The sequence below is a fragment of the Portunus trituberculatus genome, chromosome 42 (assembly GCF_017591435.1).
Source record: "Portunus trituberculatus isolate SZX2019 chromosome 42, ASM1759143v1, whole genome shotgun sequence".
In the NCBI taxonomy this organism is placed as follows: domain Eukaryota; kingdom Metazoa; phylum Arthropoda; class Malacostraca; order Decapoda; family Portunidae; genus Portunus; species Portunus trituberculatus.
The window spans coordinates 25,684,745-25,710,716 of NC_059296.1; the positions used below are offsets into that span (position 1 = coordinate 25,684,745).

General features: G+C 41.3%; 1 protein-coding gene and 1 pseudogene across 3 annotated transcripts in view; one reads left to right on the plus strand and one right to left on the minus strand.

Moving 5' to 3' along the window:
* Window positions 1-25,972, plus strand: part of LOC123517489 (transcription termination factor 2-like) — a 239,429-nt gene that overhangs the window by 88,482 nt on the left and 124,975 nt on the right. For all 3 annotated transcript variants that reach the window (XM_045277595.1, XM_045277597.1, XM_045277596.1), the window contains exons 11-16: window positions 334-498; window positions 1,254-1,413; window positions 4,569-4,680; window positions 9,091-9,249; window positions 12,588-12,653; window positions 15,464-15,559. In XM_045277595.1, coding sequence (XP_045133530.1) covers window positions 334-498; window positions 1,254-1,413; window positions 4,569-4,680; window positions 9,091-9,249; window positions 12,588-12,653; window positions 15,464-15,559 — 758 coding nt within the window. The remainder of the gene's footprint in view (window positions 1-333; window positions 499-1,253; window positions 1,414-4,568; window positions 4,681-9,090; window positions 9,250-12,587; window positions 12,654-15,463; window positions 15,560-25,972) is intronic.
* On the minus strand, window positions 10,312-10,389 carry LOC123517825 (annotated as a pseudogene).

Sequence of the window (25,972 nt, forward strand, 5' to 3'; positions counted from 1 at the left end):
TGTGGATTTGTGTAGCCTGTTTTGCTGTGCCTACACTTCTGGGATATAGTGTAGTGGAGTAGATTGTTCAGCCAAGTAAGATAATGGAATAATTTCTTCTTTTCTTGCATTGATCACTTGTTCTATGATATAACCATGCTCTCCGTTCTGACATTAATCACATACTCTTTCAGGTGATCTCCATTGTATTTCATTTGCTGATTTACAGACTTCTTCAGTGGACTATCTTACATGTTATCTTGTATATGATGTATAATGTATTCTGAAACATTTTATGCATAGCATTATAGAATGATAGTTATGTAAATACACAACATTGTTTATATATTTCAGCTGATGACATGGGCCTTGGGAAAACTTTAACTATGATATCCTTGATATTGCGACACCGAGAACTGGTTAGTGAAGGGATCCTTGCTGATGATTTCTCATCTCTTAAAGAAGAGCAAGATAGTGGAGAAGAGGATACAGGTGGATGGATCACAAAAAAATATGGAGGTACAGTTGATTGAAATATTGATTGTGCTTGGAAGTTTGGGATACATTGTTTTTGGAACAATAACCTTGACACATATGACATCTCTAGAACCAAAGGAGAATTGGTGTCAGTTTACTAGTTTTGAGTTGGGCCCAGATATGAAATGCATATTCATCTTTTATATAATTGAATAGTCAGCTGTACAAGATTTCACTATCTACCAAGGACTAAAGTCACCTGCATTTTTTACTCAATCGCAGGTTAGATAGTTACAGCAGAATCATTAAGCATTATATAAATTACATAAAAAAGATTGTTAACTTAAAGATGAGGAATAGCTGTTTTGTCATTTGTTCCATCTTATAGTATACAGTACAATGATATTGACAAAAAAACTTGAGGTGAAGCAAATACCTCTATCAGAAAGCTGTAAAAATACTCAAAAAGAATTGTCAAATTTACAAGAATGACAATTTTGTCAAGTCTTTGTAGAAAGACAGCTGTTACTAACTAAACTTTGTTTATTTGTGTATCACAATTAATGGTAAAATGAATATTATCCCTACTTGATTAAAGTATAAAGTATTTATGCTCATGTTCAGTACATTTTATAATCCTACTCATCATTTGATTAACTCCATCACATTCCCTGTTGTAAAATTCATCTAATTAGATGTAAGGGATACAGCTTCATTGGTGTAAGGGATGAGTCTTCTTAATGCAAAAACTGATACTATAAATTTGTTCATATAACTATGATGAAATTGTTTTGCAGGTACATCAAGATTCTCTTTAGTTCCATCCAGTGGGACATTAGTGGTGTGTCCTGCTTCCTTGCTGGGGCAGTGGGAGGGTGAGGTTAAGCGACATGTGCAGAGAGGCAACTTGAGGATACTTGTGTACCATGGCAATGCTAGAGATCGTAGTGCAAAAAGGTTAGATTTGTGGTTGAATATCTGTAATATCTATAATATTAATAATAATATCTTTATAAAGGATTTTTAAAATTGTCATCTCAGAATCATCAGCTTATATCTAGCTTCATAATTGCAATTACAATTGTGGTGCCTTGCTTGGAATGGGAAGTAAATTAGAACATGCAAACATTCATTTGATTTTATGTGAGGCAGATCTGAGTTACCTGTCTCAGTGGCTGTGGCAATGTATGGATTTTTCACATGACTTTTTAGTAAAAAGTGCTTTCAGCTCAAATTCATTTTTTTTTTTTATTTGTTTGTTTGATTTATTTATATACATATTTATTTTTTTATTCATATTTTATAATTATTTTTTATTCTATATTTATTTATTTATTTATTGGTATGGCATTGCAGCTTGGATGGTGCTCCTTGGTTTTCACCCCCATTAGTTGAGTTTCTTTAAAATAATTATGGTCACCAGCTTACATTCTTTAACCCATAAAGAAAATGTGGTGGTGGTGGTGAGTTACATCCTGCTAGTGCTGACTTTCCAATGCTAAACATCAAAAATAGTCTGTATTCACACACTTAAACTTAACCTGCAAATGAAGAGTGAATTCAATATTCTTTGTATTTATTAATCTAACCATTATCTCTGTAATGGTGCCATCCAGAAGTCTTTACATGCAGTGGTTATGGAGAGACTTTGAGTTGAAGAGGAGAGACTTTTAGAGAGAGAACGAGTAGTTTTTCTGCCATGTGTCCATTCTGCCTGACTGGATATGGCTGGTGCCTTACAAAAACAGGTGCCCTTAGCTCTCTTCATACATGCTAAACAATTATCGAATTCTTGCCCAATTGCACTCTCACTAAGATGTGTTGCAAATGGTTGAGTATGAGAGAATAAGGTAATACAGGCAATCCCCGTTTAACGTAGGTTCACACTATGAAATTTCACTACAACGAAGGTTTAATTTTACAACCATCTGCTCGTTTAACAAACACCAAACTCGCTTTAATGAAGTTTTATCCAGATAATTTTTTCCAAGTTTGAAAGCCCCACCATATCACGCAAGCCGACAAGCTTTTGAATACACCAGGAGCCGCAAATACTAAGGCCTGCCTCAGGAGAAATCCTGGGACACCTGTAGAATCAAGATCAAGATCAAGATCAAGCCTCTCGTGGACAACACACGCACCACTCACTCCCATGACAGCGTCAGCAGCAGCTCATCCTCACTCGCTCAACTTACCACCAAAATGCTCTGCAATGTGGCCTAGTGTTCCTAAGAAGACCAGGAAGTCTCTTACTCTCGAAGTGAAGCTGGATATTATTCACAGACACGAGAGAGGCGAGAAAACTATAGCATTGCTGGCCACCATCTTGACTCCATATACTGTCTCTACTATTTTCAAGTCAGCAGACTGTTAACCCTTAAACTGCACAATTATGATTTCAGGACAGCTGTAGGGTGTGCAAAAAATGGCAAAAAATCAACTTGCTTGAAAACTATCTTTGATCATATGAAACTCAAAGGAGACAAGTAGAGCACTGGAAAGTGAAACAAAAAATGAAAAAAATTACATTGTGTGGCAGTGATGGCTGGCTGAAGTTCTTTGGGAAGTGGGGGCCAGTGACAGGGGAGCCAGGAGGGTGGCAAAGAGATCATACTGCACTTCCCAATCATGTTTGATTTTTTCTCCCTTTATCCGAAACTATTTATAGTTTGCAGCATGGTGTTATTCAGTATTGTTTCAGTGTGTGATACTCAGTGAAACAAAGTACAGCACACATTGGTACTTGACATTCTTCAGTGCGCTCGTGACCTTGAGAGGCAGGAGGGTGTTTACGGCATCTCTTGGGCTTTTTCACAGCACCAGAAGTTGATTACTGTAAATAATCTACATCATCAGGGCCTAGTGCAAGCTTTCTTTTACTATCTCCTCCTTTTTACGACATCTTCTGCCTCCCCCATGGCCATGAATGTGGGAGCCAGGAGGCTGGCCAGCATCGGAAGATGATCATGAATTACTACTGTCTTCTATGACTGCCTAAGGCTGACTGAGATAATAATGCCTATATGAAGCCGCTTGAAGTGAAAGAGGGATGATGTTGCCACATGATGTTCATTGGAATTTACGGTGGCTGTGCGGGAACTTTTGAAATACAGCTTAGAAAACCTGTCATCTTAAGATGTCAGGCGCAGTTGGTCACATAGCATCTTAAGATATCTGGCGCAGTTTACGGATTAAGAAGGCTGGTGAGACTGTATCTTCCTTGCAAGCTAAAAGAACCACCTGAACTCGTGACTCTACAATGGATAAAATGGAAAGCCTTGTGGAAATGTGGTACATAAGTTGTGTATGCCGTATAGTGATGCGCCCTTTGTTTACATTCCACAGGTTGCCGGTTAGTGTCTTTCCCATTTCACTCTCCCTCCCTTCATAAATTTAAGATCAACATTATAAAATTACATACATACATTAGTGTACATTATAATGACTTAAATTTAACTGCCTAAGTGTTAAACTTCATAATTTTTACTTTCATTAAAACTTTCACTGTACTATGATGCACTCTCGCTTTGCTTACTCTCAATGGAAGTACAAGTCAGGGGTTAAACTTGTTATAATCGGTTCGCTTAACGAAGTGTTTTTTAGGAACATAACTCCTTCGTTAAGCGGGGGTTGCCTGTATATGTAACAGTGAGATGCAAGGGAGGAAGGGAATGGACAAGGAATCAGACTTGTCATACTTTCTGCATTTGACTATAATAAGAGCAGGATAAAAACTGAGATTAAGCTAATTTCCTCACAGGCAGTATTACCAATGACTGAACTACAAAAATTATAAAAAGTAGCTGAATTTATCATAATACTAAATTGGTTATAATTTTCTCCAGTCCTCACCTATGAAAGTGGTTATAACTGTTTCCAGTCATTTAGGTGTTTAGATTTGCTTGTGCTGGTGGTCATTTTCCTGTTGAATAGTCTTTATTTTTCTCTATTTGTGAATCTTGATATTTGATCTTGTTCTGTTTAGAATTCCAGTGCATAAATAGGAACTGTTGCATATCTTAGAGAGGTCACTGGTTTATATTGTGACAACAAATAGAATATTGTTTTGAAAATACAATAAGGGACTTATTCTCATAATTCTGTCTTTTCAGTCTGGCTCAGTTTGATATTGTAATCACAACCTACCAGATAGTTGCAAGAGAAGGATTCAAATTTTGTGAAGATAAGCAGTTGGAGAAAGGAAAAAAGGATGATGTTCCAAAGGTAATACTTCTTACTTCCTTGACATTCTATTTACACCTATTATTTGTATACTGTGTAGATACTGTTGAGTAAATGTAATGTTTACAATAATAGCTTTCAGATGCACTTGTTGATCTTTTGGTTTTATCTAAATTGTATTGAAGGATGTGCTTTAGTTTTATTTTTATTCATTGTTATTGTTATTATTATTTTATTTTATTTTTATTTATTATTTATTTATTTATTTTTTTTTTATTTATTTTTATTTTATTTATTTATTTATTTATTTATTTATTTATTATTTTTCTCTTCTTTTATGGCTGAGCACTAATACTATACACTTGGCCCTCAATTTAATGGATTAGAAAGTGGATAGGGGTAGTCCATTGCCAGAAAATACTTACTGTATTTGGTGGCATATAGGACATGCATATAAGATGCACCCCCATTTTAGCAAGTCGATTTCAGAAAGAAAAAGTTTTTAGTGGAATTAAAACATATACTGTTGAAAGCAATCTAGCAGTACTTAATACAAGCAGAAAACCTTATCAATTCACAGTTTCACCCAACCATGGAATCAAGTATGTGGCTTATGTTTTTCTGATAGTAGTGAAATGATTGGTGGTATTTGTCATCTGATTGATATTTTTCAAGTTATGATTATTTTTAAACTCCAACTTGTGCCTACCTCTCATTTCCAACATTCTTGCAGGATTTATTGGAAATTGGGGTTTTTGGGTGGGGAAGCATTACATGAAGTGATGTGAATTGCAAAAGAGGTCTGAAATCAACAAAATCGCATATAAAAATCTGAAAATTGTGAGCAGTAGGTGGGGGTGGGGGGAAGGGACAGTGAGTGGACATGACAGCCCAACTATTTTTATCAAGCAACATTGTCAACACTACGCTTCTGGCTGTATCTGTTACACCACAGCCTACGTGGTATACTAAACAAAACCCAACCTAAAAACCAAGCAATGTCATCCTCAAGTTCTGGCCAATGTGGGGCTGGGCAATGAATGTTATGTTTACCTTTCCTTGCACTCTTCATGCTGTTGCCAGTTTTTCTGTTGGTGGTGGCCTTAAAGCCCTTGCTGCTACTCTATTGACATGCTCCTTGACATAACATACCACTTGTAGTTCGTAGGAGATTGTGTAGCTGGATCTTTTTCCTCTTCCTGCTGTAACAGAGTGGGGTGTTGAATCATTGATGTGTTTTGTTATGATCAGATCGGATCGGATGTTGAGTCGGGGGATAGCCTTTCCAGGAGCCCCCCTCATGTTGTTTTCTCTTTTGTTGTTGCAGGCTTATTTATTTTTTCCCTTTTTCTTCACAAGCAACTTTTATGTATTTTGTTCTTTTCTTTCCTTATCAACTTATGATATAAACTTGTTGTTACTCATCACCGTCAGATGGCATTGAGTCAGGGTTCCAACCAATAATCTGATGTTTATAGACATACATCACAGCCTTATAGGTTAGATTGCTTTAAATTTTTTCTAAAATTAATTTTTAAAGTAATAATACTGGTAATAATTACAATACCAGCAATAAAATAATGATGCATGCAGTTAGTATAGATAGAGGTACTGATTGTAATATAGATTAGTGAGTGTCAGGGAGAAGATAAGCCTACAGGAATTCTCAGCTTCACATATTAGACGCAGGACAATTTTTAGAGCCAAAATTTTTTGAAAAAGGTGTGTCCTTTATGCCATCAAACTTGGTACATGTGATAAACACTGGTATAAAAAAAAAAATTATCGTATTTGATGACTCATAAGACACATGGGCTCATAAGATGCACCCAGTTTTGGCAGACATTTAAATGGAAAAAAAAAGGTAAATGAGCAGATTTAAGCTATGAATATGAATTAAAGGATTTCACCTGGCATTTGAAGACTCACATGCATTTAGATCATTATTAGATCCCAGTATTTTGCATTTAAAAACTCTAATATTTGCTAGCAGCCTATTTACCAATCTTGTTGTGAGATGTAAACATATACATACCTGGTATATGGTGTCAGCTCTGACTGTGAGAAACTACAGGCCTAGTATTTTTATTTATATTTTTTCATGTACGTAAGGTAAGAATATTAATAAGTGCAATTTTAGTTGTGTGAAAATGTCTTACTTCAAGTAGTAACACTGTAAAGAATGCAGTGAGTCTTGCCCATATTAAGATCAAAATTGCTGATTGCTTGTTTTGTTTTGGTTTATGTGACACGTATGCAAATTCTTCCTGACTGGTGTCATTCTATGTGAATTACTGGTAAGTATGACCTATTATATATTGTTACTTTGAAAGAAAGAATTGTTTTGTGGTGGTTTACTGGTACTACATGTTAGAAGATGTCTTGGGTTTGATTTTATATTCTTTGTTGCCATAGATTGACCATCAACCACTGCCTTAGTACTGAACCTTGGCCTCATAGGATGCAAGCCCATTTCCTGAGACTTTTGTAGAGGAAGGGTGCATCTTATGAGCCATCAAATGCGGTAGTTTTGTAAACTAACTAAGTACTGTACATAAGTACTATACAGTGATCTAATAAATTAAACAATTGGAATAACAGATTCACATGTTCATAATTTTTTCTTGTTTGGGAGGAATCTTGACAAAACAAACACCAGAATCAGAGCAGCAGTAGACAATGTAGTATGTACATACATCCCTCAAGAGACAAGTGGGGACTGAGGCATGGGTGGCAGAAATAGTGTTAACATGGAGATTGCACCATGTCACACATTGCTTGCACTATGTTAGACATATTACATCAGCCTCTATATCTGCCTCCCTTCAAGCTTGGAAAAAAATTTTTCTTTAGTGATTTTATGATATATGTAGTAGTAAACATAATATTATTTTCTAATTTATTTCTAAAGCCAGTGTCACACTAGACAAATCTGCCAACCAACAGACAGAATTGAATGGCCGTTAAGATTTTGTGGTCCTTTGAATTGAAAATCAGTTAAATTGGGGTCTGTTAAATAGAAGGCCAAGTGTAGTTGTAATTGTAGGAAAAAGTATGGTTCCACTTCTAAATTTCAACACTGGTATTTCTATTTAATTACTAACATTGTTTTTGTAGTAGAAGTTGTAAGGTGAGTTAGATACTGAAAAGATTAAAATAGACATTTTCAGATGACAAAAGTGTTAATTTTTACATGAACAGTTTTGGTATGATTCTGTACAAAAAAAAAAAAAAAAAAAAAAGTGTGATTTTTAAGAAATGGGATGTTCTGGTACTATTTGGGGGTTTGTTCTCTCATGTATAGATAGAGCAATGTTTTTATTTCTGACAACCTTGGCCTTTACTATACTGTCTCAGCACAATTCAGCAAAAGTTCTTGGAATTTTTTTACGTTTTCTTGAGCTATATTACTCTAAGATATAATAATGAAAAGTTTTACTATTAAGATGTTTGAGTATTGAGTCTCCAGTGTAGATTTCAACCCCAGTTCCAGTGTTTGAAGGGGAATATCTCCATGTCAACAGGTGGCAGCATACTTAGACTCATGTTTTCTGTAATGATAATGATTGGGGAAGATCTGTCACTTTCTCCCTTAGGTTGCAGAGGTCCTCATATATATTTAACCATGTCATAACATAGGTTGCCTACCCTCACCTCTAAGCTCTGAGTCACTTGTAGCAAATATGCTACAAGTAGTGACTTTGTGTATATTCACAGTATGTGCACCATCAGCATAGAGTTTAACTCTTTGTTAAATGAGTCCATTCCTTTGGTAAAGGGGAGTAAAATATATGGAATTATCTTGAAATAGATATAGGTTTGTTTTACTGTGTTGTGCTGGGTGTGTTTTTATATATAGGGTAATTATAAGAAGTTTTCACTTTAACAAACAATTGTTACCAAAACTAAAAAGGATGTGTTCTGTTCTCAACAACATTCTTCAGAGTTGCTCCAGCTCTGGTAAAGTGTTAGACTCAATGTTTTGATGACAATGGTGATTATTTCAATGTAGAGTGCATTGGTACTACTTAAGAGAAGCTTAAATTTCCTAATAAGACTGTCGAGGAACTGTTGTTTTGCACTTTGTAAATGTGAGTAGTGAGAGGCAAGAGATGATATATATAGACGGAAGAATTTTATGAGAGGAAGGTTGAAGGTTGATTCTCTCTCTCTCTCTCTCTCTCTCTCTCTCTCTCTCTCTCTCTCTCTCTCTCTCTCTCTCTCTCTCTCTCTCTCTCTCTCTCTCTCTCTCTCTCTCTCTCTCTCTCTCTCTCTCTCTCTCTCTCTCTCTCTCTCTCTCTCTCTTTAATCTTACTGGAATCAATCATGCACTCAGGACACTGCTAATTTAGTTTTCTATGATTCAATTATGATCTTTGTTTGAAAATTTTATATTTGGTATTTTCTGTGGTCAAATCTCAGGTCTCATTTTTATACATTTCTGTTGGCAAGGTTAGAGCCAAGAATCAAGGAACACTCTTTCAAGTTGGGTGGAATCGCATTATCCTGGACGAGGCTCATATTATCCGTAACCACAGGAGTAAGACATCCCAAGCAGTGTGTATGCTCCGTGGAGGTAGACGGTGGGGACTGACTGGTACTCCTATTCAGGTAAGTTAAAAAAATAAATAGATAGAAAAATAATCTATAAGATCTTACACAACCTTCAGGAAAAAGCAATAACTATATTTTTGTTTATAGAAGAAACATACATTTTATATAAAAAATTAACTCTTGTATTAAAGACTTTAACTGAATAGGGGTGAAAGGAAGAAAAAAGTCTTATGCGGTGAGGCTGCAGGAGGAGGGAAGGCATGCAGTTAGCAAGAACAGTAGAGCAGTCAGCTGAAAATAGCAATAAAGGATAGCAAGAGATGCAATATTCAGGCAGTAAGTTTCTATTTAAGATTATGAGTAAAGGACAGACCGAGGATATCCATTGTAGAAGATAGGAACAGCTGGGTGTCACTGAAGAAAAGGGGATAGTTGTTTGGAAGGTTGTCAAGTTGATAGATAGAGGAATTGAGTGTTTGAGGCATTGAACACTACTAATTTTTCTATATCCCAATCAGAAATCTTAGAAAGATCAGAAGTCAGGCATTCTGTGGCATCCCTGTGTGATCTGTTGACGTCCTGAAGGGTTGGCCATCTGAAAAGACGTGGAAAAATGTAGGGTGGTATAATCAGTGGATAGGGCAAGAAGTTTGGTTAAGATCATTAATGAACAATAGAAAGAGAGTGGGTGACAGGACAGAACCCTGAGGAATACCACTGTTAATAGATTTAGGAGAAGAATGGTGGCTGTCTACCATGGCTGCAATGGAACGGTCAGAAAGGAAACTTGAGTTGAAGTTGCAGAGAGAAGGGTAGAAACTGTAGGAGGGCAATTTTGAAATCAAAGCTTTGTGCCAGACACTATCAAAAGCTTTTGATATGTTTAGTGCAACAGCAAAAGTTTCACCAAAATCTCTTAAAGAGGATGACCATGATTCAGTAATGAAAGCCAGAAGATCACCAGTAGAACAGTCTTGACGGAAGCCATACTGGCAATCAGAGTGAAGATTGTGAAGTGACAGATGTTTGATAATCTTGTTGAGGATAGATTAAAAAAATTTTAGACGAGTAAGAAATTAAAGGTACATGGTGGTAGTTTGAGGGATTAGAACTGTTATAACTTGGTCAGTTACACCAAGTTTTGGTCAGGGAACTTGGCAATCATACTATAGAAGTGATCCTATGAAGTATGATCATCGTCACTGACGATATAATAACGGTAGTTAAGACTTGTTGTGTTCGGATACTATTGTTCATATGTGCTTCATTATTCCGGGTTCATATTCGTAACGCACATAGTTGAGCTAGGTAGCTCGGCATGGAGTTAAGCTTCAGCCGCCTGTCTGGAAGCCACTGAAGTACAAGCATCTGACTCTTCATTACAGAGGGTAGCTTTACCACCATTATAACAACCAAGCTCCTCCTTAAAGACATCCTTATATATAAGTTCTCTGCATAAAGCCAACGTACCTGTTCATCGACCAACAACTCCGACCACGGTACTTTGATGCGATATATCCAATCTCGGCCAATCAACCCTGGACCACTGCCTTGAACGATCACAAGAGGCAGCTTCTTGGTAAGCACTCCTTCCACAGCAACATCCACCTCAGCAACTCCCAAAACAACAATTTCCTCTCCAGTGTAAGTTTTGAAGCATCACGTTGAAGCTCGTAGAGGCACGGTATCTCTGAACACGCTCCGGAACATTTCTTCTCCCATGACTGAAGCAGAGGCACCAGTGTCTAATTCCATCCTAGCCTGGCGTCCGTTGAGTTGCACGTTCACATGTACCGGGGGTTCATACTGGGTTCTATCTTGTTTAGTGGGATGAACGTAATACAAGCTATACACATCACTATCCAGAGGTGCGTCATTCACATCCCCATCCACTCCCCAGGCGCACTGAAGTCCAGGCGAAGCATCTCGACATTGAGATACAGTTGAAGCTTCGGCGTACCAGCCTTGTGCGCTGCCCTTGTATGCCCCACCTTTTTACACTCAAAACAAACCTTGTTTTTCATGGGACAGTTACGGCTGTCGTGTCTGGCACTTAAACAACGGAAACACTTCAGGGAGCTACGTGAAGTCACTCCACCGTCCTTAAATCTTCACCCAGAAGCACGAGACAAAGTGCGAGACAAAGCTCCGTTTGGCTCCACTACACGACGCACGTCCGACTGAAGCCCCAGCATGGGCTGTAACGACTTTTAATTCCTTGGTATTGATCTCCGCAGTTTCCTTAGCCACAGCCATTCCAGCAGCCTTATCCAGCGACAAGTTTGTTTCAGCGAGTAGTTTCCCTTGAATAATTTCACTGTCAATGCCACACACTAGTCTGTCTTGAATAATTTCTGGCAGCATTTCTCCAAACTCACACACAGCCGACAGTTTACGTAGCCTAGCAACATACTCTTGAATAGACTCACTACCCGCCTTCTTGCACGAGTTGAATCTGAAGCGCGCTACCACTGTAGAAGGCTTGGGTGCGTAGTGTCCTTGTAGCAGCTTCAACAGCTCAGCGAATGGTAACTCCTTCGGCTTCTTAGGGCTACAGAGGGACGACAGTGTACTGTATGTGGCCGCCCTAACCGAAGACAGGAATACCGCCCTTTTCACTGCATCGTCCTCGACCTTGTTAGTGAGGAAATACTGCTCCAGCCTGTCGCACCACTCTTCCCACGCAGATTTGTCAAACTCGTCAAATTCCCCAATGTGGCCGAACAGCGGCATCGTGCAGGGTAACAGGCATCCTCGTCGCCACTGTTATAACTTGGTCAGTGGGAGAAGGAAACATGATGAAGAGTCAGATGCTTGTACTTCAGTGGCTTCCAGACAGGCGGCTGAAGCTTGACTCCTTGCCGAGCTATCTTGCTCAACCATGTGCCTTACGAATATGAACCCGGAATAATGAAGCACATATGAACAATAGTATTCGAACACAACAAGTCTTAACTACCATTACTATAAGAACGATCACCTTTTTTAGGAACAGGCTGAATGTAGGCAAACATCCAGCATGAATGAAAGGTAAAGGTTGATAGACATAGTTGAAAGAGTTTGGCCAGGCAAGGTGCAAGCACAGAAGCACAGTGTTTGAGAGCAATAAGAGGGATCCCATCTAATTCATAAGCCTTCTGAGGGTAAAAATAAGGATTCTTAAGTGCTGTGCATTGATTATGGGAGGAGAACATCCACAGAATAGGTAAAAAGAAAACAGTAATAATATAAGATTTTAAAAAATGGTTAGAGAGGGTACAGTCAATAAGGTACATTCTATTTTAAGTAAAATACATTAGCCATCTCCTTGAAATGTAAAGAGTGAACATAGCTTTTTTAGGGAGTCATAGAAAACCAACAAGTACTGATTGATTAAACTTTTTTTTTTTTTTCAGAACAAAGACTTGGATCTCTACTCTTTGGTGCGATTCTTAAGGGCTGCACCTTTTGATGAATACACTGTAAGTTGATTTATTATTTCTGTCTCTAGTTTGGTTGTAGGGATGAAAATTCTTATTTGGAATACTTTAAAATGAAAATTGTTCTGGATTTTTATGCATATTGCATCTTTGCTCTCTTGGAGATTACATTGAAAATAGATTATTGAATAAATGAATTAATTAAATACAAAACAGGTATTGAGAAAATAAGAGGTGAACTCAGAAATATATTTTGAGAAAATCTGTTTGAAATCTTTGCATGGTTGAAATGCAATAAGAAACTTTTGGCTCATTAATTCACGTCATTTAGCTATTTTTGGAAAATATTTTATATAAAGAACTTGATACAAGTAGTTATGGTGAGGAAAGGCTGTTTTAATGGACTGCCATAGACAAATGTAGACGCCAGCAAAGCTGTAAGAGTTTTGCTTGTAGTCATCTAGATTCCAGTATTCATCAAAGATGCACTGAATAGCCTCCATCCTTATTGTTTCAAAGTTACCACACTGGCAGGCAGGATCCATATGATAGACAGGTGGCACTTGCAGCTTGGTGTAGGGATTCATATAAGCCTGGCCAAGGTTTCATTTCTTCTTTGCTAGCATGCTTTTTCCACTTGTCTATGTGCCTCTCCTGCTTCCTGAGGAAATCACGAAGCAGGATCACACTGTCACTGCTGCTTATCTTTACAATTTTTCCAGAAATGTAAGGAGAATGAAGTAAATAGTAGACATGATGTGAGAGAAGGCAAAATTAACACTGTGTCTTGAGGCTATTATCAAATAATATGGACAAATTTGACTTTCATTTCTAGACTTTTAACCCCTTCAGCACAGCCCGGAAAAACTCCTTCCGTGGCAGCATACAGCTCGCGCCCCCGCCCGCCTCCGCCCTCCCCCACTATGTATGTTTGCCCCACAAACACATTTACATAACTTGCTCCCATTGTCGTTTTCTTTCATATAGTCTGTGTATGAATACAGAAAACATGTTAATATGGATGTTTTCTCCATGATAAACATACTAAACATGATAAACATAATGAACATTACAACATAATAAACAACAATGTACATATACGTCCATTCTTGAGCATCTTGGATGGTCCTCTGTCGGCACGCGCAACTCCAGTGAGTAAGGTGTCCCTGGTGAGCAGGTACCTACCAAACCGCAAAATTGTGTACCAGTTGTTTGTCACAACATGTCGCCCCTTGTCCAGCAGGTCACACAAAAGGTGCACTACCACTTGTTCTGACATGGATAAGTCCATGGAAGCACTCAGGTAGGGAGAAACAAAAGTCCTTCCCATAATAAACTTCAAAATTCCATGAGTAGCCAATCCAATTTGTAGCTGAGGGGCACAGAACGAACACCTTGATCCCAAAACGTGAACATTTTGTCTTGATAAATTGCTTGAATCCAAGTCTGCCCTTCCACAGCAGCAATGCTTCGTCTACAGCAACGTCTTTACCTGGTATGAGCAAAGTCTGGCTTTGTTGCCGCAGCAGGTTGAGGAAAGGCTCTACTCTGGATTTGGGGCTATTCTTCTTCACCTCGTCAGGGCTGGCAAACCTTAGGAACTTGAGAAGGTACAGAAATCTTGAACGAGTCATTTCCCCCTTGCAAAAAAATCTTAGGGCCACCCACCATGAAGTCTTTTGCCCAGAACATGTGCATACGGGGCATTTTATTTACCCCCATAACCATCAACAAACTCACAAACACATACATGTCATTACTATTCACAGGCCTCCATAACAGTCCATTCACCTTACGTTTTTTTTGTCACAGTAAAATACTCAGCAGCACTCTTGTTCATCCAATCACAAAGCTTATCTATAATTTCAATGTCAAAAAAATGGCAAAAAGCTTCACGTGGGCAGGCAAACTCTGGCAAGTAGCGTGTGACGTCGCCCGACGTCATTGACAACTCAGCATGCCATTGGGTCCCAGGATTGTGGGCGGAGCTTGAGAAATCCCCAGAGCACAATACAGTATCCACAGACCATAAACTAGTCATCCAGCACTCTAAAATGTGTTGTTACTTCAGCCATAAAGATTGCAATGGAAGAGGACGTACGTGTATATGTCCCTGTACTGTGTACGGAGTGAGAAAAAACGTACATGTGTACATCCCTGTGCTGAAGGAGTTAAAAGGCTTTACCAAACATCTGCTATTGTAGAAATCATCTTAAGAACTGACTCTACCTATGCCCCTTGCTGCACAAGACTTTCTTCTTTCTCTAATCTTCCAGCTGCATGCCTTCCCTTTACCTATGCCCCTTGCTGCACAAGACTTTCTTCTTTCTTTCAACTATATTCTGTCCACCTCTCTAATGTCTGAGTTAGCTAGTGCTCTTAATCATTCATCTCTCTCTGGTAAACTCTGGAACTCCTTGCCTGCTTCTGTATTTCCATCTACCTATGACTTGAATTCATTTAAGAGAGATGGTTAAAGACCTCCAATTCTTTTGGCTAACTCCATTGACCCTGTACCAGGACTCACATCTCAGTTGGCCTATTTTGTTTGATAAGTTTTGCTGTCCTTCGCTAGTTTTCTTCTCTTACATAAAAGAAAAGACAAAAATTGCAATGTCTGAACAAATACAACAGTGGGCATGCCATACATAAATAAAGATAAATTTCGAGGTATTGCTATGATGCTTCTTGGGAATTGAATGCAGAGGACATGATTTGTGGATTAGTTTAGCTTGTGGTAGCTGTAATTGTTTCTTGGGCACAAAATGTTTTTCATAAATTATCAAAGTATTCATAATTTCCTTTTTCTGTGCTCAGGAAATGTTTATTGTTTAATTATGTTTACTTTCAAGTGCTGGAAACACCAAGTGGCCAACAACAGTGCTCAGGGGAGACAGCGAATGAGTCTATTGGTGAAGGTGTTGCTACTCCGAAGGACAAAAGATCAGGTATAGTCCTGGGTTATGGTTACAGTGCTTCCTACTTTGATTAAATTGGATTTTTATTTGTTTATTTATTTTAATGCAATATTACCTTTCTGCTATAAATATTTTCATGTACTACTCAACACTCACAATAGTTTGCTACAACTGGATACCTACTGTTTGGTGATGGACAAATTAATGTGCTTCACCCTCATAGCAGGGTATTCCATAGAGTTCTGTTCCTTTTAACTAGATGATCAGTATACACATTTCTTGTAGTTACACTGTCACCAGCATTTGACTTTTTTGCCATTCCTGGCCATATAATTTCTCAGTAACAACATTTGGTAGCCCCACATCAGGTGAAGGATCCTGTTTTCCTTTGATTGGTTAAAACCTCTCAAAAACTAAGCCTTTAGGCTCCAACCATTTGACCTTCCTCACCTGGTCCATGTCCTGTCCCTCCCCATGATCACAGTGTCACCCTTTTCACCACCCTCCACCTTTCTGTGTGTGTGTGTGTGTGTATTTACCTAGTTATTACAGGGTTCAAGCAGTTCTTATAGTGACCTGTCTCCATATATACATTTATCCAACTTTTCCTTGAATTTGTGCACACTTTCTGCTACTACAATCTATTCATTCAATCCATTCCACATGTCCACCATCCTATGTGGAAAACTGAACTTCTTAATGTTCCTCAGACACTGACTTTTCATAATCTTGGAAGGTCTTCTTGTTCGTCTATATCCATCCTCCTTCGGTGATACAAGATCTTGTCTAACTTATACATTGTTATTAGATCTCCTCTTTCCTGTCTATCCTTCAATGTTGGTAGTTCCATTTCCTTCAATCTCTTCTAGGGAAGATCCTTTATCTCTGGCACCATTTTTGTAGCAGTCTTTTGGATTCTTTCTAGTTTCTTGATGTCTTTTTGCCTGTATGGTGACCATACCATTGCTGCATATTCTAGTCTAGGTCTTATCAAAGTGGTTATGATCTTTTTCATACTCTTATTTATATAGTTGAATGCCATCCTGATGTTAGTTAGTGTCTTGTATGTTGAAACAAATAATCCATTTATGTGTCTTTCTGGAGTCAGGGTGTTTTGCGTAATTAGTCCCAGGTCTTTCTCATCACTTCTTTTCATTATAATCTCTTCTATTTTGTATTCCTCCAATGTGTTTATTTTCCATATAAGTCTTCTATGTGGTACTCTGTTGAAAGCCTTCTTAATATCTGAATATACGGTGTCATCTTTCCCTTGCACTTCATCTATTTCTCTTGTAAAAAAGCTTAGTAAATTTGTTATACATGATTTTCCTTTTCTGAAACCAAATTAGGAGTTATTATTTCATTTCCCTCCAGATATTCTAACCATTTTCCTTTAATATCAATTTTGCAGATCTTTCCCACAACACTAGTTAGTGACACTGGTCTAGAATTTAGGGGGTCGGTCTTTTTTCCTCCTTTGTATGTTGGGACTATATTAGTTCTTTTCGATTCCCTTGGTATCTTCTTCGGTTCCACCAGTTATTCTCTACATTCTCTTGGTGTCCATCGTGACACTTCATCTGGCCCCATTGCCTTCCATACATCTACTTTTTCTTGTAATTCTCAAATTTTCTGTGTGTATGTACCTATTTGTGTATTACAGGGCCTGAGCTAAGCTCTCTGTGTCCTGTCTCCTTGTCCATTCCTGTCATATCTCTCTTTCATCTGATTGACACACACCGCATCAACGACATCACTGCTCAGTTTATTCCACTTATCAATGCTACGATGCGGGAAACTGTATTTTCTCACGTCATTTAGACAGATGTCTTTTATTAGCTTTTTTCCATGTCCTCGGAGATGATTACTTGTGGTCACCTTTATCAACTCTTTGTCCAGTATGTCAATCTTGTTCACCAATTTATACATAGTTATCATGTCTCCTCTTGTTCTTCTCTCTTCTAATGTGGTCAGCTCCATCTTCCTCAGTCTTTCCTCATAGTCTAACTCCCTGAGTCCTGGTACCATCCTTGTTGCCAGCCTCTGTACCCTTTCTACCTTCTTCACATTTTTCTTCATGTCGGTGACCAGACACAAGCTGCATATTCTAACTGGGGTCTTATTAAGGTACATAATATCTTCATCATTCCTTCATCTAGGTAGTGGAACGCAAGGCCAATATTTTGAAGCATGTTATATGTTTTCCAAAAAATCTTGTTAATGTGTTTCTCCGGTGACAAAGTGTTTTGCACGGTTACTCCTAAGTCTTTCTCCTCATTGGTCTCTTTAATTTTCTCATCACCCAGCCTGTAATCCCAGTTTGGTCTGTATCTATTTCTTCCCATTTTGAGGTACAATCAGCTCCAGTGCGGGTTTAGCTGTACTAACTGAGTGCACAATGTACTATCTGTGTAGTACTACGCCTCAGGGTATCGCTGAAACATCTCATTAAAAATGAGGCCCCACGCACATAAGAAAACACTATCCTCAAAATAGAATCAGCACAATAGTGCAGTTACCCCTACCTATAATCACAATAGTGCAGTCACCCCTACCAAAAGGAACCAAACCCCCCATACCCGACCTCCCTACGTCCCGTTTTCTATCTCTGGGAGGTCACTCTCCTGATAAGAAGACGCCATTCCATGTTTCAGCGCTCGTGGTAGCCAGACTTAAACTTGATTGCACCTGTATTGCCGGTTCTTAGAGCCGGTGTTTTACCTGGGCATTTCTTTTCTGCTTTTCCTCTTGCTTTTTGGCAAGAATCTTGGATTTATAGATGGATTACTCTGTGCTGTGCCCTTTTCGTGTGTTTTAGTGCAGTGTGGTGCTTTTATTATGTGTGTTTATAGTGACCATATGGTGGGGGAGCCGGCAGGTGTTTTCAAAGGTTCTCGAGTGCGTTAGTGGCCATTTTCGTTCGGTGTGGGGCATAGTGTTTTGCTCATGGCCTTTGCTGTTCGGCTCCCTGTGTGTGTGCAGTGTTTTGATGCCATTTTTATGGTGGTTTGACGTACGTTGCAGTCTTTTGTGCCGCCGAGTGTTGTGCGTCTCCTGCGCCCGTGTTAGGAGCGATAAGGTAGTGTTTTACGTGTGATTTCTTTTCAGTTCATCATGCCTACTTCCAAGTGCCAGTTTTCCTCTGATGGCAAAGGGTGCGCATATGAGTTTTCATGCGATGGCCATGACTTGTGTGTGCCCCATCGTCCTTGTGTTTCAAAGGACTTCTTGTTTGACACTGACAAGTGTGAGAAGTGCCGGGAAAATGTGAAATTCCTCCAATCTGGGGGCAAGGTAGATAAGCTTTGCCTCTAGTACACTTTGCTGCGCCGATCGTGGGAGGCGGTGCAGCGTTCGGCCAAGAGGAAGGGGAAGTATGCGGTCTGGAAGGACGAAGCTTTCCGCCTGGCTTTCATGGGCCGGGGCTCTCGGACGGCGGTCTCGTCCACCCCGTCCTCTGCTGGCCTCTCCTCCCACCCCTCGTCGGTCGTGGAGGAGCCGGTACCGGGGCCATCTTCGGTACCTCCCGATCCCGTGTCTGGGGATCCGTCTTCAGTGGTGCCGCCGCCTTCCGCTCCCCCTGGGGTCCCCCTCGGAGCCTCTGCCTCCTAACATTCACGAGCTCCTCTCGGGGATTTTGGCCCATCTCTCCTCTGCTGTTCCTCTGCCGTGCGCCCAGTCCACGGCTCCTCCCCTAGTGGCGGACCCTCACCCTGCTACACCACTTCCCCTCTCTAGTCCGGCGTCTCAGCCGTATGGGGTGGATTCGTCCCCTGTCTCGGACGCCCCCCCTTCGGAGGAGGAGTTGGAGCTGGAGGTTTTGCCAGAGTCGTGGGCTCCTGTGCCTCCAGATTGGCAGGTGTCTCAGGTCGCCGGGTCGGTCATCTTACTCTGCCGAGATGAGGCCTCCCAGGGGGAGGCAGTTCCAGTGCTTGGCCAGGAGGTGTGCTGGGGGACGTCGTGCCACTCTCCTCTTCCTTCCTGGCATTTCTGTCCTCTCTCAAGCGACCCAGCCTTCTCCTACCTTGCCGTTACCGACCGTGGACGAGCTCTCGCGCTCCCTTTTGGTCCTCTCTTTGTTTGCGGGCCTCTCTCCTCCTTCCCTTTCCTCCGAGGGTGAGGAGTCAACGCGGCGCTCAATGGGCATGTCATGGACGGCGGGCCAGGCAGACCAGTTTCTTAAGGTGGCCAGAGACTGGTGGGATCAGTCGGCGGCACGGACCCAAAGTGCTCCTGTTTCCAGATCGTCTGCAAAGCCCAAGACTCCACTACTTCCGGTTGGGGACTCTCTGGACGCCCGAATGGGAGTCCGGCTGTCGGCATGTTCTCCACCCTCCTTTCCTCCGCCCTTGGCCACCCCTTCGTCGGAGACGGTGAGGCAGGCCAAAAAGGACAAGGCTTTTGCTTTGGATGCCTTTTCCTCTTTTCAGGCCTTGCTGACGGCGGAGAAGATTTTGACGGTTCTGTCACAGAGGCAGGATCTGAACTCACGGGTGTCCTCATCACTCCTGTGCGCTAACCTCCTGCCTCTGCTGCGCTTTGCCCTCTGGCAAGGGGCTCCGGCGATGGCTGCTTCCTTCACTCAAGCTCTCGCAGCCCACTTAGCCTGCTGGAGGCAAGCCATGGCTCCTCTGCCATCTCCAGCGCAGTCGGCCCTTCTCATGGGGGATCCGCTGGGAGCTTCCTTTGGGTCTATGCAGTCGGTGGCGGATGCTCTCGCACGGTCCCCTCAGGTTGCAGTGGTTTACCGGGGAGCTCCACCAGGCCGCGCAGGTTCTGCGAGAGCGCGCGCTTCATCATCTCGGGCTGCCCCTCTTCGATACCAAGGCCCGTCGTGCTTCCAGAGGACCTCCAACAGATTCCTCCCCTACCCGTCAGCTTCTCGCCAGGTCCAGTCCTCTTCAAGGGATAGGAGAGCTCCGCAGAGCTTCAGGCCAGCCCTTTTGGACTACCACCACAGCACCCCGGGGGTCGCGGCGGTGACTCCCCAACGCTGGGTCGCCTGTCCATCGCGGCCGACAAGTGGCCAGTCGGCACGTGGGCGGGCAGGGTGGTTCGTTGGGGCCTCTCCTGGGAGTGGGCTCAAGGCCATGCCCCGCGTCTATGGATGTCTCCTCCCTTCACTTCAACTTCACCTGAGCTCTCGGCGATATTGCAGGAGATGCTCCTCCATGGGGTACTGGAGTAGTATTCCGGCCCTGTCTTCCTGTCACGTCCCTTCTTGGTCCCTCGGCGGGACAGGCAGGACCCCCGGCTGGTCGTCGACCTTTCGGCTCTCAACACCCACATCGAGTGTCATCACTTCAGGATGGTAATGCTCAAGCAGGTCAGGGAGTCTTTTCTTCCGCACTCTTGGCTAACTTCCCTGGACCTCGCCAATGCTTATAGGCATGTGCTGATAGGACTGCGTTTCCGTTCCTACCTGGCAGTGCAGGACCGCTCCCGCGTCCTGCGTTTTACAGTCCTGCCCTTCGGGTTGAACATCGCGCCATGGATCTTCACCAAGATCACGAAGACTCTGGCATCAATGCTGGCGGATGTCAACATCAGAACCATAATGTATCTGGACGATTGGCTCGTCGAGGGAGGAAGCCCAAGATGCAACCACCAGGACCGTCTCCATCAGCGAATCCCTCGGGTTCCACTTCATTTTCCCCAAGTCTCGTCTCGAGCCCATTCAAGTTCTGCAGTGGCTCGGCATGTGGTGGGATACTCGGACTTCTACCATCTGCCTGTCCGAGGACAATCGGAGGAAGGTCCTGCAGCGGGTCAGGAGGGCCTCCTGGTCCACCACCTTCACCCACCGCATGTGGACGAGGCTCATGGGCTCCTTGACGTTTGCAGCCCAGGTGACACCACTGGGGCCTCTGTGGTGCAGGAGGCTCTGGTGGGAAGGCAACAGGGTGTTTCCGCGGACGGCCCTGCACCGTCTGAGCCCGGTTCCACCACACCTTCACCAGGGCTGCATTCCGTTGGAAGTTAGCACGCTGCCCCCCCGCAACCCCCAACGGAACGCAAGGGAACGCGTATAGCCATACGGGTATTGTTGACAAGATGGCCATCCAAGGCTGCTCTCCTCCTCCTCGCTCAAGAGCTTGCAGAAGACCCTCTGTTGGACGCTGCAGAGCTCCTCTTAGCACGAGAGGAGGAAATATTGCTAAGGCAAGAGGAAGAGGGAGAAGAGAGGCTGCCAAGGCAAGGAGAAGAGGGAGAGGATAGGCCGCCAAGTCCTGTGAGGGTCAAGGACTATACAGAGACGATAGTGCCTCATTACTCCGGGGAAGACTTCAAGAAACACTTTCGTATGCAAAGGGAAACTGTTGAAGTATATAAGTAGTGAAGGACATGGATTACTTGGTTAATTGATTTGTGGAAAGGGTGAGGCAGTGATAGACGGCAACTTTGAAGGAGAACAGAGGTCGTGTTTTGGGCATAAACAATCCTATATATTGCATAAACTAAGAAATCTATGTGGCCTTTTCATCATAAGAAACAGATATAGTAGATCTTAAATACTATTTCCAAGCCTTGCCGTAATTAACAACTGCTTGCCCCTACAATGCATAGAGAGAAATTGGCTGGGCCCACACAAATTGCAGTTCCAGGTGATACACTATTGGTGGTTTTTAATATTATGAGTGTTTACATATTATTATTATTAGCACTTCTAAACTCATATTAGCCATTTGGAAATAATTTCCAAAATGGACTCCACACCAACCTCTCTGACTTAACCTAACATAGTTCAAGAAATAATTTTCAGCTTGACAAAGTCATAAATATTACTAATAATGAGATGTTAGTAACCATGACATGGACATGATGTTGGAGGTGATAATGTTGCAGCACGACAAGCACATGCTGCGGCAGTTCAGAAAAGGGATGAGATAGCCACTGGCTTGGCCATGCACATGTAAATAGATAATTTGTAATCATGTTAAGTCAAAGTACAAGTTTAAATCATTTACCCTTATTGTAAAATATTTTCATTTAACCCGTTCAGCACGGACAAAGAAGAGCGGATTTTCAGTTTGATAGTTTAAGGTATAGGGCAAGCTTGAAATATCCCCTGTCTGACAAATAGCTTAAAGTACATTCTTTTCATAGACCAGTAAGCTTAAGATACCCTTTCATTTGTCCCAGCAAGCTTAAAATACTCATGTTCCGCCTCAAGTCATGCCGTGCTGAGAGGGTTAAAGTTAATATTTAGTAAAATATTTAAATTTCTGTTAAAATCATGTATGGAACAGTAGTGGGGTTCAAATAAATGCCCCGCAAACTATCACCACCGTGGCAGAATGCGGCGCCTCAACCCGCATGACCACTAAGGATACTTTTCACCCAGAAGTAATCAGAGTACAGTGGGATTATAGTAAGACAGATGTATGAAAGTATAAATATATATTAATACAAGTACAAAACAATGATAACTTGTACAAAAATGTTTCTTTATAAAAATACAAAACATTAAAAATATACTGTTTTAATTATCTGCCCAGTTTATCACAGTGGAATCAACATACTAATACACACAATGAATAGAAGGAACAATGAGATTGACAGGCTGCAAGAGGCCACAAAAAAGAAAAAAAAAAAACTTTCTCCCAAAAATAAGAAAAAAATTTCTTGTTAAGGTGTTTAAGAATTTCTGATTGGTTGTTGAGTATCTGTTGTAAAAGTAACATGAATTGTCTTTGTGTTTCCTGTTGTTCGTGTTGTCGTGCTTGGAGGTGTAATTGTTCTTGGTGTAGTTGCTGTTGTTGTTGTAGTATTTGTTGTGTAAAGGTCTGTAGTGTGTCAGTCCGCTCTCTTGCAGCCTGCCTCAGCCTCTCCAGCTCTTCTGGAATCACCCTGGAGGTTGCTCCCTCAGACTTCTTCCTCTTCCCCTCTCAAGTGGATGAATGAGGTGGCATCATAGAGGGTGTTGAAAAAGGGGAAGGTGATTGAGTGGTTGGGGGAAGTGCTTGTCCAGCAGGAGATAGTGGTTGAGAGGTTGAAGGGATTGGAAAGAAGGAAGAAGTTGGCTGTGAAGCAGGAGAGATAGGCTGTGAAGCAGGAGAGAATGGCTGTGAAGCAGGAGAGAGTGATTGTGAAGCAGGAGAGAGTGTCTGTGAAGCAGGGGAGGGAGGCTGTAAAGCAGGAGAGGGAGGCTGTGGGAGAAAAGGAGACAGTGAAGCAGGGGAGGAGTGCTGTGAAATATGAGAAATAGGTGGCTGAAAGGCAGAGGAGGGTGATTGTGTAAAGTGAGGCAAATGGAATGACGACCATGAAAAGGAAAGGGGAGAGGAACAGGTAACTGCCAGTGGTGTGGCCATGCTTCCAGTAGCTGGAGATGGTGAAGGGTGTTTAGCTGAAGCACCGCTGGCAGCTGGTGAAGAAGAGACAGTTGGTTGCTGAGAGGCAGGGGATGCTGGAGGTGGTGGAGGGTGTGGGGCAGTGTTTGGCTGTGGCCTTTCTGTAGCAGCTGAGGAGCCACTGGCAGCTGCTGATGTTGCCGGTACTGTGAAATAAAAATGCATTAAAGTTTAACTCACAAAAATATTGCAGGAAAAAAGGATTGAAAAGAAAGTGGTTATACTAAATTAGATGTTGCAATTTGATAGAGAAATATATGAACTAGAGCAGTGAGATGTGCAATTACCCTGTGCTTTCCATAATGAATGCAAGGCTCAACAAACAGCACATGAAGAAGCAGCTTGTGGAATTTTTTTCCCTCTCTCCAGTGAACGGATACAGTACATGATAAAAATGAGGATGTCTGATTTTAATTTACACAAGACTCGGTACTACTCGTGGACAGACATGTAAAGAGAAAAAGAAATCAAAGGATAACACTTGTGAAGAAAACAAACTTATGAAATCCTTTCACATATCACATTTGTTGAGAGGGCTTCATCATCACTTGTCTTTCATTTATGTGCAACAACACTACCTCTTTAATGTTCCTCCAATTTATTATATATTACCTTATTATTAAGCAAGACATTCAACTTCTTGTATGGTTTTTGTAATCTATTTCTACGAAATTGTCTTCAAAATTACTGATCTTCAACTCAAACAATTTTTTTTTTATGTACCTTAAAGAGAAGACTCCAGTGTAAGGGGTTGAACTGATGGGTCTCCTGCCATGAAGCTATCCATTACATCAAAGAAGGGCCACTGGTCATCAGTGCCTCGCCCACTCAACTTTGAGTTGTCTTTGATGATCTTGTATCTGAGAAATGAGATCAGTAAAATGAAGCAAAATTGAAGCATTCAATATGAGTACATATTTACATTTTTTTTTTTTTTTTTAGTGGGGTGGGTGGCAGGCAGAATATGAGTAAAGTAATGTGTGGGGCATCATGGATGAGGAGATAAAATGTGTGAGTAGGGAATTTACAGGTCAGGGCTGGTGTACACAATGCAAAAGTTGGTTTCTAAGCGCTGCAGCCCACTAATAGATGTACACAGTCATTTTTAAGCACTAAACCTGTGGTGCTAGCACCCCAAAGGGGTGCTGAAACCAATTTCAGGGGGTGTTGGGGAAGGTCACATATGTGGCAGTAAAAGGTAAAAGGAATACGTCTGGACAAACGTATTATTATCACATATTTAGAAATACAATACGGGTAAACTTTAATCTGATTTTCATGTGTGTTGTACCATAATGATAAAAGAAACACTTGATTTGTACGAGCGTTCCACACTTTAATATTAAATCAGCACAGAACAAATAGTATTAAGGTCACTAGTCTAACCTAACTTTGGCTATGAACCAATGTGTGCCTAACTCCTAACTGCTTTGGCAGTGCAGCTGCAGCATGGAATGCATAACTGAGAACAACAAAGACTGTCCTCAATGGAGTGTTTTATTTTTAATACTATACTCATACATAAACTTCACCATATCCAGTGTATGGGAAATATGTAAACTTTCAGGCTTTATACTCTATTGAAAAGAGTAAGTATACATAAGCTCACTAGAGAAGTAGAACAACTTTCAATGACACGTTCACCCATAAGTACCCTAGCACTCCCTTAAGGTTACATTTATTCAAAACACATAAAAACTACTGAAAATACCTTGGATTCACCTTACAATACTCCCCTGTGCACTCTTAAGCAAATTACCGATTAAAAATACACAAAGGCTGGAGAAAAGGAAAATGTAGGTGGTGTACCAATGACGCACTATGTTGTATCATGGCCAGAAATGAGTTAAAACACATACCTTTATCTGTTTCCATGGTGGCAGGGGGTGCTGTTCCGTCAGCCACATGTGCTGTTCTTGCAGCCACAGGTGCTGGAGGGGCCTCTGCAGCAGCTACCATGGCAGTAGAGGCTGTCTCTTCTGTCTCAGAGGCTGTAGGAAGAAATGCGACACATATAACACCGTCTTTTATTGCTATAAATACTAATATTTTGGTCATATTGCCTTATTCCAGCATTCTACAAGGGATA